The sequence below is a fragment of the Muscardinus avellanarius genome, assembly GCF_963383645.1.
Source record: "Muscardinus avellanarius genome assembly, chromosome: 2".
Taxonomy (NCBI): Eukaryota; Metazoa; Chordata; class Mammalia; order Rodentia; family Gliridae; genus Muscardinus; species Muscardinus avellanarius.
The window spans coordinates 61,380,263-61,394,154 of NC_137787.1; the positions used below are offsets into that span (position 1 = coordinate 61,380,263).

The following is a 13,892-nucleotide window of genomic DNA, read 5'->3' on the forward strand; positions in this document are numbered from 1 at the left end:
CATTCTTTTTAAAACCTGGTGCTGTATGTTAATTTTCTTCTGCTTTTAATAGGTTAAAATTTTCCATTTTGTAATAATGCATGACTCATTCATTGCTCATTATCTTCCCACTGATTTCTTTTTCTTCCTTTTTTTTTTTTGCCTTGAGCCAGCAAGAAAATCTTACATGAGAGGAGGGAGAACAGACAGAGTGAGTTAAGGAATACAGTACTTAAATACTGTTGCTTGATTTCCATTGGTTATCTCTTTTCTTACTGTGACCAGTGTAATTCCGCCTCTCTCTGCAAATCCCTCCCTTCCCCCACCCTCCCTGCTAGAGGCTCACAGGGTTTCTGTTGCTAGAAACTGACTGCAAGCAGTATGTAGGCATCTTTCATTCAGAATGGATGTTAATGTATTGAATAGAAAAGAAAGCTTTTAGAAATGTATCATTTTTCAAAATTGCATGGCTTTTAAAAAGGGATGAAGAGAGATGCTGAATGATTTTTATGTTAGCATCGACTCTTTTTATTTCTGTTCAGACTCTTAAGTTTTCCGAAGCTTAAATATAGAGCCCTTAGGAAAAAGGAAGAAAGAAGAATTTGCCTGGTTAGTCGGCCTCTTTTGAAGAAGTGCTTCATCACCCTCCTCCACCTCTGAGCTCTGTCCGCAGCTCTCTGTAGGTTAGGGCTCCGTGCTGTCTGCAGAATGCTCATGTGTTAGCTGAATAGACTTCATCGACAGATACAGATCAATACAGGTTTTTTTCTTTCCTTTGAATTCCAAAATGCCATCCAAAGAGTCCTGGTCCGGGAGGAAAACTAATAGAGCTGCAGTTCACAAATCAAAACAAGAGGGCCGTCAGCAAGATTTATTGATAGCAGCATTGGGAATGAAACTGGGTTCTCAAAAGTCGTCTGTGACAATCTGGCAACCTCTGAAACTCTTTGCTTATTCGCAGTTGACATCACTTGTTAGAAGAGCAACTCTGAAAGAAAATGAGCAAATTCCAAAATATGAAAAGGTTCACAATTTCAAGGTAAGAATATTTGTTTTTAGTCTTTTTTCATAAGAAATGCTCATTACTTAAGTATTATATATTTCAAGGAATGTCTTCTGATGTCTTTTTAAAGCTAGGATGACTTGACTAAAATGTTCTTGCTATTCCAAAGAATGAAGGTTTTTAAGCCTGGTTATATTTAAGGACAAGCTGAATAAATATAATCAAAATTCATCCCCATTTTCTCCAGTGCTGTTTTAATATCCTGTTTAGTCTGTGTTTAGACATGGGTAGGGCTTGACTGATATTAAAAAGGACTCATTTAATGATTCGGGCATTATTTTCATGTGTGATGCAAATGTGTCTTAATACCTTTGTTGGCTATTTCAAGAGAAGATTAGGTCGTATCTGTGCAGTTCTGGTAAAAGGCTTCAGATGTAAGAGGCTGTGCAGTTGCATCTGGATTGAGCAGATGGTCTCCTTTTCTCATAGTTTCTGTCTTTTCTCCTGTTAATGAATTGACCATGATGAGAGGACGATGGCTACCGTGGGACATTGCTGCTGCTGACAGTAGAAGCTTCTCTGCACTTTTTGAGTCTTAGCTTTCACCTTGTGTGTAGTTTTAAAATTACTGTGTTAATGTGCTTTCTCAACTGTACCTGACTTTTCTTTCATTGAGACAATGTATGGATTGATGCCGGCTGTGTATAGATCTTGCCTGTGATTACAGCATGAAATAAGGCCTTGAAGTTGTGCTCTTTCTAATTCAGAGAATATACAATTCGAAGTTCTGCGTAAGAAGATCCAACTTAGGTAGATGCACTAGCATTTCTATAGGAACTTCCCAGCAGACAACTTTACAATGTGGTTTTGGAAGACATTCGTATTTTTCAGTTTAGACAAAATATTAGCTTTGATGTTAAAAAGCACTGATTTGCTTTTAAATGGTGTTAAAACTAGAGATCCTGATCTTTGATTTATTTATTTGCTCAAAATTTATTGAGTATACAGAAGGTACCAAAACTCTGTACTAGACGATTTCATTGCACATTTGCAATTTATCCTGATTTTTAATACTAGCATTTATTTTACGCAAATGTTAAATACCATGCCCCCCAATGTAGTCTGCATTTTCCATCATGACAAATAGATTATTATGATCCTTATATCATTTGGGGGTAAATAATTAAGTTAATTAAAAATGTTTCTGAACTAAATGGGATATGCAAAGACTACTTAATATTTCAAGGTAAACTAGTATTTTCTTCTTCTTTTAACATATTAGTAAGGACCTTACCTTTCAACCAAGATCTTGCTTTAAAATTAAGAGAAATCAGTAGATTAAATAGTTCATAGAATACAATTCATGGAGGTTACTAGGCCCAAGTTTCTTCTTGTATTATATACAAACTGGTTTTACAGAAGTTTACCAGGAAAACACCACCAAATAAGTCCACATTAAGGACACAAAATGGCTATGTAGGTTCCTTAGCAAGAATTATATGCACACTCTTTAGAAATACATCCTCTGATTTGGTCAGTAGAAAAATCTATTAAGAGTCCCATTTTAGTGCAAAGTCAAGTTCATTATACATGCTTTTTATTAATATTAATTTAAAAAATAGGTTTGTCAAAGGCTTTGCATAAATAAGCATATTTTTTCCCTCTAGGTTACATCTTCCATTTATTAATTTTAATTTATACATAGTTTTATGAACAAATTTATGTAGCCAGAAATTACTAAATGTGGGACCAACCAAGACTCTTACTTTGGTTCCCAAACTGCTTAAAGATACTGGTTTTTATAAAAATCACATAAAATGCAAAGCTTCACCTTTTCTGGAATGAAAAAAAATTAAAACCAGCTACAACTTGCTTGTAAAAAAAAAAATGCTCAGAAAAGGGCTTATGTGAGACAGTTACATTACATATTTTCTAGAGTTGTAATAAGGTCAGAAGTCCCAGAATTTGACTGTTATTTTAAAAATGTGTCTGTGGTATGGCATTTTATAAAGGAGGGGGATCATATTTGATTTCCGAGAACATCCCCAAAAGAATTCTGCCTCTGTGGCAGAGCAGTCTCTCCCACACGAATGCTCCCTTAGAAGGTCACTGCTTGCAATATGTATGTACAGTTCAGAGGTTCACTGTGGGGGAGAACTGAACATTTCCATGATGGTAATCCTTCACGTGGCCTTGCCAGTGACTATTTTCTGTTGGTAAAAGCTTATTCTGTCTAACCACGAGCCCACACAAAAGCCTTGTTTCAACATGGTTTTACTTTTTGCTTCTTGAACTGCCTTGTTACATAATGCAGTGGGATGGAACAGCTGTCAAATCTTTTTTGGGGGGGATGAAGACAAGAGCATTCTATATCTTTGGTGAAAGCACTTACAGAGGTGAAAGCCAGAGCAACTGCACCTGACTCTGGAAGTGCTCCTGGGCTTTTTAGTAGGAAAAAAAGGAAGACTTCCCATCTTGTTATTATGTAACATAATTCTCATTCTATATCTCTTGTCTTTCTTTTCTGTTGTTACCTGTAAGGATTTGATACAGACTCTTATCTCTAGAAGGATAATATTATCTCGTGGTTAATCATTTTAAAGATAAATGTGCCACATTCTTTAAAAATTAACTTACAAGTTATCAATATAAATTTGAGTGAAATTTCAAAAAAGCTAAAGGAAAGGATTTTGAATGTTTCACCACAAAGAAATGATACAGGTTTAAGAAGATATATTTGCCCTGATTTGAACATTACACTATGTATACATGTATTAAAAGATCATATGGTACCCATAAATACGTACATTTGTGTGTGTGAATTAAAAATAAGAGTGAAGATAATTTTAACCTACCCTGAATCATCATCTTTTAAGAACTTACCCAAGCTTAATACCAAACATAGAAAACAAAAACAACCTTTGACAGTAAAACTGAAACAGGTAGCCCAGTGCCCACCAGTGATTTCATTCAAAGGCTCTGCAGAGCATGATAACAAGACCCAACCTTTGCCTTAAGGAGCTTATTACTGGTATCAACTTGAGCCAATTGCTCAGTCCTAAACTTCTCTTTCCACATTAGAAAAAATGAATTCCTGGTACATCGTAGCCACTTTTTTTTTATTACAAGTTACCCCTAATTTGATTTATTTCTAAATTTATACCAAGACATACATACATACACACACACATCTTAGGAGTTCATCCGAATCTTATTTTTCCTACACTAGCAAAGATCATAGGGCCGAGGGAGCGGAGCGCATCTATACCAACTCGTAGGCAAAGTAGGTGTTACATAAGAGTAGTTGGATTTTTCTTGCACCACAAAGTACAGTGAAATATTTCTTTAATGCCCTCCAAATTCAACTATGAAACATTTCATTTAGTTTGCTACTTAATTCTGAAAACTATAACTTAAAAGTCAAGATTAGATAAAATAACAGAAGCCTGGCTATGTAGGGAAACTAAATACTTAAAGGAAAACAACATTAGGGATTAAAGGACTTGGGGCAGAGCTTAGTGGTAGAGTACTTACCTAGCATGGGGTCAAACCCTGGGTTTGACCCTAGCACTAAAAAGAAATTATAGTGAGTAGATACTTTAAAATATGAATTTAGTTCTTTTAAGGTGGTCTTGAAGTGGTGAGTGGTTGAATTTAGTTTTAAGTACTACTCAAAAATATGAGATTATATTAATAGGTTTAATGTTGCCTAGATAATATACACAAGCAATGAATCCTAAAATGTGAGTCAAACTGTAATTAAAATAACATTATAACATGAGCCTTACAGTATTTAATAAAAAATACTGATTCAGGATATGCCGGATTAAGAAATCTTAGTGCACTGGCATTCCTGGCTAACAGGCCAGATGTTCTGCTCTTTGATAAGCTGAAGGGTAACGTGGCAGTACTTCTGCTGAGAGTGGTATTTCCTTTCAAGGACACAGGCAAATCCAGGCCTGCTGGATCTTTCATTTCATTCACATTTGAGAATAAATACAAATGAATCAACAAATAAAATGTTTTTTCTTTTTCTCCACAGTTCTGGAGATCAAATCCAAAACTTGTCACAGACTAGGCAAGTGCTACATCCCTAGCCCTAAAAATAATTTTAAAATTAGTTGTGGCTGGGCGTGGTGGCGCAGGCTCGTAATCCCTGCGCTTGGGAGGCGGAGACAGGAGGATCGCGCAGGTTCAAAGCCAGCCGTGCTGGCATAAGAGACCCTGTTTCCAAATAAAAATATAAAATAGGTCTGGGAGTGTAGCCTGGAGGTAGAAGGGTTTCCAGGAACCCCAGTACCACCAAAAAATAAAATTAATTCAAATACATGACCTATAAATTCCTTATGACAGCTGTAAAATTTTCTGGATTATATTTGGGCACATTAGATTTGCTATTATAGTTATTTGATTTTCATAATTAACATGTTATTAAAGTCCATAAGGGGAAATAATTTCAAAAGTATAAAATAAACTGGATATGAAAGAATGTTTTTAGCTGGTTATATTAACAGCAGTGATACTTCATATTCAAGCACCATGCCTACCACCTCCTTCATGTTATTCCTACCTGCCAATACAGTACCTTCTCTTGTTCTCCATTCTCTGCCTTTCCCATGTCTAGTGAAGTACTTGTAACTAGTGGATGCTCAAGAAGCATTTGTCGAATGACTAAACGTACATTGTGACACGGTGGGCCAGGTTATTTTGAAGTAACTTTCCTGAAGCAAGAAGTTTCATTATAGAAATAGATTCTTTTAATGATCTTAAGATCTGTGTTGTTGTATTTTTAATCAGATTTAAATTCATTGAAATCCAAGATATCATGTTTTCTAATATTTGACTAGAGAACCATGAATTTGAATATTGTTTTGAACTAATAGTAATGTAAAAGAAGGGACAGGCAACATGAAAGAATGAAAAGAAAGCCTGGAATGTCTCATTAAGCTTCTGCAACAATGTTGCCCATCCTTTATGGATAAGAACATAAGCATTTTAAAGGCATAATCTTGAATAATATTTTTCTCCATGTAAGAAGTTAAATAGAATCTTTACATGCATACATATATGCATATATACATATATATGTTTTTGTTCTTTCTCTCCCTCTCTCCTCCTCTCTCCTTCTTCCTCTCTTTCTCTTTCTCCCTCTCTCTCTTCCTCTCCCTCTCCTCACCCCAGTTTTGAATGTGGGCCACTTTCAAGAGAAGACAAAAATAGCAAGGATCAGTGCATAGCATGGGTTCTCTTGCCTAGGGCACTCAGGCACGAAAAGGGCTGATGAAGAAAAACTAGGAAGTTGAACATGATCATCTGTAAGGGCCCTGTGAGCATTGCATTTCTGCTGCTATCTGGCATAGTACTTATCAGATGCTATGGAAATTCCATGGGACAGACATTTGCTCTGATTTTTACTTTTATCTGCTGCCAGGAAGCAGAACCACTTCCACTGGGGCTGTCGACTTCGCCCTGCCTGTCCTGCGATGGTTTGCAGTGCTGCTGGGGAACTGCTTGTGACACCCCGAGTGCCAATCTAGACATTAAGGTTATTGACATGATTATTTTCTACTACCAGTAATAAAGTCACAGACTTCTTGTTTGCACATATTTGCATTATACTTCTTCACAGCCATTTTATGGAGCTAGAGAATTTAAGTTGCTATACTTCACTCAAGAAAACCCATGATGGTATTCTCACAGACTGTGACCATTTATTCTCAAGATGTTTCATAATCTGTCTTTATTCCCAAGTTTCACAATTTTACTTCTATCATACTGCCTTGCCAGTACAAATTGCCATTTATAAAACTCTCTAAAAATAACTTAGTTTTTTTTTATTTAGGTTTGCTAATATTTCATTTTTAAAATATTTTGAGTGGGGGAGACATGTTTTAGAAACATTCTCCTTTCTAGCCTCTTGATCTGTCAAAGTTCCTACCATGTCCATGTGGGCATGGAAAAGATTGGCTTTTATTATATATGCAATAAGTTACTGATGGACATACTAAATCTTTTGGTGAAAAAAATGCCATTAACAGTGTTGGAATGTCTTGCCCTCTTGATTTCTTTAATTCAGAACAAGACCTGCTGTGGCTTCCCCAGCATATGTTTGCTCCATCTTTTCATCACTCATCCCTCGAGTGTATCAGTCAACTAATGGAAGCATGATACTCTGCTAGAAGGGGGTTAAAGTAAAACTATGCAACACATGATCCTTGACCTTGGACATACACAAACTGAAAAGAAAGCAGCAATATAATGAGAAGGATAAAGAGAACCAATGGTGTTGTACATGACATACAAAATTAAAGGCATGGTGGCAGACATCTGTAATTCCAGCTACACTAGAGGCTGAGGCAGGAGGATTGCAGATTCTCAACGTAGTGAGATACTGCTTCAAAAGAAAAAGAAATAAAAGGGTCCAGGAATGTAGTTCAGTGGTAGAGTACTTGTCTAGCATGTGTGAGAACCTGGGTTTCATCCCCAGAACTGCAAGTAAAACAAACAAACAAAAAAAAAAACCTTTATTATTCTCAAGATTTTTCATAATCTGTAATTCCAGCTACTCTAGAATTAAGGTTTTGGTACTAGAGATTGAATCCAGGGCATTTTACCTATGAGTTATACCCCAGAGCTTTTTATTTTGAAACAGGGTCTCACTAAATTGCTGAGGCTTGCTTTAAACCTGATATCATCCTGTCTCAGCCAAATACAAGTACTAAAGGCATATGTCACCAGGCCCAGCTAATTAAAGGTATTTTAACTAGTGTTTATGTATAAATAATTATGCCCTGTTCTTTGTGGCTTAATATTCTACATATAGGTGTAAAGTTAAACAATTTTTATCTAAAATTATGTCTTTACCTGAAAGAATTTGACAGCAGAAATAAATGTATAGGGCTGGGAGTGTAGCTCGGCGGTAGCATGAGCAAAGACCTAGGTTCAATCCCCAGCACTAACAAAAAATAAAAGTACACAAAACAGAGTTTGAAATATTAGAGAGGACAAGGTTTTTTTGTGGTAAAAACATTTAATGTGAGGTCTGCCATCTCAGATGTTGAGTACACAAAATAAAATTAAAGGCTTACTGTAGTGTAGCAAATCTCTAGATCTTAATCTTATATAACAGACTCTACATATTGAACAGCAGCACCTCATCTCTCTCTCCTCCTAGTCGCTGGCAACTACTACTTGTTTCTGTGAGTTTGTCATGCGGTTTTTGTCCTGTGTGACTGGCTTATTTAATTTAGCATTATGTACTACAGGTTCATCCATGTTTCACATATGACAAGATTTCTTTCTTCTCTTAAGACTGACTATTCTGTTCTTTGAAGACATCATATTCATCCATCGATGAGAATCTGTTTTCATATCTTGCTATTGTGAACGATGCTGTCTTTAGCACTTGCATCTATCTCTTCAAGATCCTGATGGCAGTCCTGAGGATATATACCCAGAATGGGACTCCTGGATCATATGCTAGTCCTATTTTTAGTTTTTGAGGAATCTCCATGCTGTTTTCATAACAACTACACCATTTTACATTTCCCCAAGCACTATTCAAGGATTCCAGTTTCTCCACATTTTTTCCAACATTTGTTTTTTATTTTTTTATCATAGCCATTCTAACAGGTACAAGGTGATATCTCACTGTAGTTTTGTTTTGCGTGTTCCTGATAGTTAATGATGGTATACATTCTTATATACCTGTTGGTCATTTCTTTGGAGAAATGTTTTTTCAAGTTTTTTGCCCCTCTTTGTTTTTTGAGATGGGATCTGGCTATGTTTCCCCATCTGTCCTTAAACTCTCAGGCTCAAGTGATCCTCCAACCTCAGTCTCCTCAGTATCGGGACTACAGGTGCACACTCACCCAGTTTTGCCCATTACATAGTTATAGAATTATTGGTGTTTTTGCTGTTGAGTTATGGGAGCTCTTTATATTTTTTGGATATTAACTCCTTAATAGATGTATGGTGTGTAAATATTTTTTTCTATTCTGTAGGTGACCATCACTTAAGATTGTTTTCTGTATTGTTCAGAAACTTCTGTAGTTCTACTTATTTTTGCCTTTTGATGTTTAAAATATAGGTAGAGATTTATAAGTTTTTCTGCTCAAAATGCTGTTAATGGAACTCACTAAGTGTTCTGTATTTTTTATGGAATTATAAACCAAACAACACAAATATTATCAGAGGAGGAAAATCTAAGATGTGGGGTTGCCACTGTTGAACTACCTGAAGAGGGAGCCTGACTCTTATCTTACAAGAATCAGTTCTGATTCTTAATTTGAGACTCTCTGGCACACAACTACATTGAATGTGGTATTGATTACTTCCAGCATCTATATCCATGTATGACTTGATATTTTAAAAAATTAAATTTCTCCAAAATGTATTCCAAAGTAAAAAACTAGCCTGGCATGTGACTTCTAACTGATGTAAACCCATAGGAAGAACACACAAAAGGCTTCTCCTCTAGTTAATAACAAGATACTGTGTTCTTGCAAATCTCAGAGTCGATTTTAGTGTACTTACCACATAAAGTATAATAACCATGTGAAGTCATGTATATGTAATTAGCTCAATTAAGCTATTCCACAGTGTATACATATTTCAAAATGATAGATAAGTATGTACAATTTTGGTCAATTAAAAATACTGTTTTTAAAAAAGTCACTTCTGAAATTTTGCTGTCTAATACTTTAATTTGGGGTCCACACACAAGGATTAGTTTTTCCCTGTTTTGAAACATATTGGTATTTTAAAGGCTACTTCTTGTAGCTGCTTGTATCACATCCATTTTCCCTTTCCAGATTCAACTGAGGATTGGATCTTAATTCCATGTTGCGCCGGGCGTGGTGGCGCACGCTTGTAATCCCCGCGCTTGGGAGACAGAGACAGGAGGATCGCGCAGGTTCGAAGCCGTGTGCGCTGGCTTAGGAGACCCTGTTTCCAAATAAAAATGTAAAAATAGGTCTGGGAGTGTAACCGGGAGGTAGAAGGGCTTCCAGGAACCCCAGTACCACACACACAAAAAAAAATAATAATAATTCCATGTTGCTTATTTTAATAGGAGAAATACATATGTAATATTTCATATCTGTTCTTCAAACTTTGTCTAATTGACAAATTATACTGTCATACTTCATCTATCCACTATGCCAGCATTCCCAAGAGGACCAAGAGTCTTATTAGAAGAAGGCCTAGCATGAATTTAATGAAGTGGTCAAAGTGTATGTCTAAAGAGTATATACATGTCCGAACATGTTACTTCAGTTATTGGCTACGTTATCAAGGTCCCTATATCTCAATAAATATCATTCACTGTATAATAGTATATGACACAAAAATAGTGTCTTCAGAGAACCCAAAGGGCAGAAAGAATACCAACCTCTATAAGTAGATCCACCTATTCCCATGTCCCTGTTCATAAACAGAAGTCCATCTCTGGGAGACATGCTAGTTTGCTTTGCTCATTGTTGTGACAGTTCATTACTCCTCTAGTGTATGACATTGCTTCATTGTGTATATATTAATCTATTTGGAAACCATGGATAATAGCATTTGATAGAACAGTTGGGAGACTTTCCATTGCAAATACCAGAAAGCCTGACCCACATTTGCTGAGGTAAAAGGAACTTTGTCACATGGTAGGAAAAGTTCAGCATTAACTGAAAATGCCTTTAACTCAGGGGCTTGAAATGCCACCAGAATGCTGTCTCCCGATTTATTATTTTGTTGGCTCTCTCTGGTGACAGGATGGCTGGCAGAGGCTCCAGCTCTGAACCCCCCTGGAGCCCAGTCCATTATTTGTTCAGGTTCTAGGCCCAGAGTCATTCTCCCAGCAATATTTTATGTCCAAATATTTTATGCCCATCTCTGTACCAGTAGCTTCTGTCTTAATGAATGTCCTTAATGGAATAGACCTAGGTCATTTGTTTACATTAAATATAGTGGTTTTCAAGACAAGCATTTTCACTGGGAAAGAAGTAGGGCATACTTTAAAATTTATATATCGAATAACAGGTTGAAAATACATAAAGCAACAAGTGAAATAGGTAAGTTCACAGTTTTAACCAGAGCTTGCAGCATTTCTGTCAATTAGACCAAAAATTAATAAGGATATAGAAGACTTGAGCAATAGTATCAAACAATTTGACCCAACTGATATTTACAAAAGTATTCCACTCAACAACAACAGAATACGCATACTTTTCAAGTAAGCAAGGAAGATGTTCACCAAGACAGACAATATTCTGGGCCATGAAACAAGTATCAGTATATATAAAATGATTGACATCATAAAAAAAATCCTCTTACCACAATAGAATCAATTTTTAATTCAATAACAAAAACTTCTAAGTATAATGTATGTAGAAATTAAACATATTGCTCATTAACTTATGAACTGGAGAAGAAAGTATAAGAAACATTAGCAAATATTTCGAACCAACTGAAAAGTAAAACAATTGAAATTTTTGGAATGTGATTAAAGTAGAGTTTATAGGAAAACTTATTTCACTGAATGCTTATGTTGGATGGGGAGAAGGTCTTATATTAGTGAGCCTAAGCTTCCACCTCTAAGGAAAAAAAAAATCCATTAGACCAAGTAATAGAAGGAAAGAAATATTAAAGAGCAGCCATTAGTGAAATAAAAGAAAAACTAGAGAAAATTGTGATATCTTACTATTGCTTTTAAAAGGTTTTTTTTGGGGGGGTCATTGTTGTTTGTAGTGCTAAGGGTCAAACCTAGGCACTCCCTTTTGCTAGACAAGCCTTCTGCCACTGAGCTATATCACCAGCCCACATAGTTTAACAATTTCCTATGCATTTGAGTCTAACCTCTTTCCTTAGAATAGAAAACACAGAGACAAGCCCACATAGATATAGTCATCTGATCTTTGATAAAGTCACCAAAAACATACATTGGAGAACCTTTTTAAGAGATAGTGCTTGGAAAGCTGGATATCCTTAGATAGAAAGAATGAAGCTTGGTCCCTACCTCTGGCCCTGCACTAAAGTCAATTCAAAATGGATCTAAGACCTAGGAATTAGACCAGAAAATTTGCAACTGCTAGAGGAAAACACAGGGTCCATACTCAACATATAGAAACAGGTAACAATTTCCTCAAATAGGATTCTTAAAGCTCAGGAAATAATACCAAGAATTCACCAAATTAAAAAGCTTCTGTACAACTGAGGAAACAAGAGTGTGAAAGCAGAGCCTACAGAACTGGAGAGAATCATCGCAACTTACTCTTCCAACAGATAATTAATGTCCAGAGCAAAAGAACTAAAAAAAACCTACCAAGGAAACAACCCAACAATAAATAAGCAGACATTCTCAAAAAAAGAAACACAGATGGCCAACAAATTATGAAAAAAAAATGTTCCAACATCATTAGCAATCAGGGAAATGCAAACAAAAATTATGCAGATATCACTCCAGTTTGAATGGTAAGCATCAAGAATGCAAATAATGCCAAGCATGGTGGCGCACACTTGTAATCCCAGCATTTGGGAGGCTGAGACAGGAGGATGGCAGGTTCACAGACAGCCTCAGGTACTTAGTGAAGCCCTCTTCAACTCAGTGAGATCCTATTTCAAAATAAAGAATAAAAAATAGGGCTGGGGGTGTAGTTCACAGGTAGAATGCCCCTGGGTTCCATCCCAGTACTTCAAAAAAAAAAGAAAGAATACAAATAATAATAAATGATGGTGAAGACGTGGGGGGAAATGACCATTTATACGTAGTTGGTGGGACTGACTATGAACACCACTATGGAAGTTCCCCAAAAGACTACAAATGGTGGAACCACTATATGACCCAGATCTAGCACTCCTCAGTATTTAATCTAAAAGTATAAATTATAGTTAGCATAATATACTGATGCATGCATGCCCATGTTTATAGCTCCACAGCTCACAATAGCCAAATTGTAGAAATAGCCTACGTCAACAGATGAATAGATCAAGAAAATGTTGTATGTATACACAATGGAGTTGTATTTAGCTGTTAAGAAGAACAAAGTGATATCATAAGAAAATGGATGGAACTGGAGAGAGTTAAAAGAAATCGGCAAGACTGAGCCAGTGGTCATGTTTCCTCATATATGAAAGCTAGAGGAAAAGAAGGAAAGGGGGTGTATCTTACAAAAATAGAAGGGAAACCTTTAGAGAAGGGGAGGGAGAAGGGGAAGGAAAAGAGGTATTGGGGAGTGAAACTGAACAAATTATATGTGTGCATGTACAAATGTGCAACAGCAAATTCCACTATTGTGTATAATCATAATGTACCAATAAAAACAAAGAATAAAAAAACACTTTTTCCTGATGTTATTATAGAAACACGTATTTATATTGGGATGTATGTTGTGTGGAAATATTAGAAGGGTACAGACTTGGCTTCAAGGAATTGTTGATCACAAGATATATGATTTGAATATTTTTGTCCCTCAGATATAAATTATAAGGTGTTTTTTATTGCATAGTCAAGTTGGTGTATTTTCTATTATATCTCTGTAATAACTTTCGAGGACTGGCATTTTGAGGTATTGGTTCACTGTGTTGATTTTCACTACTGATCTCTGAATACAAAATCATGCATCCAAGTAATGAAGATAACTGATTTTTTATTTTTCCAGAACTGGGGTTTGAACCCAGGGGCATTCTACCTCTGAGCTATACCCTAACCCCTATTTTTCATTCTTTATTTTGAAACAGGATCTCACTAAACTGCGGAAGACCTTTCTAAGTAGCAGAGGCTGGCCGTGAACCTTTGATCCTCCTGTCTCAGCCTCCCAAATACTGGGATTACAAGCTTGTGCCACCATACCCAGCTATGGAGCTAACTTTTAAAATACAAGTGTTTTAGATTATGAAACTTGACATTTTAAAGCCTTGAATATGA

At 36.1% G+C, this 13,892-nt stretch overlaps 1 protein-coding gene across 2 annotated transcripts in view; it reads left to right on the forward strand.

The window, feature by feature from the left end:
- Positions 1 to 766: 766 nt before the first annotated feature.
- The window catches only part of CHN1 (chimerin 1), a gene marked incomplete at both ends in the record, with an annotated part of 49,052 nt that continues 35,926 nt past the window's right edge, over positions 767 to 13,892 (forward strand). For both annotated transcript variants that reach the window (XM_080720079.1, XM_080720080.1), the window contains one exon: positions 767 to 1,018. In XM_080720079.1, the coding sequence (XP_080576205.1) occupies positions 767 to 1,018 (252 nt within the window). The remainder of the gene's footprint in view (positions 1,019 to 13,892) is intronic.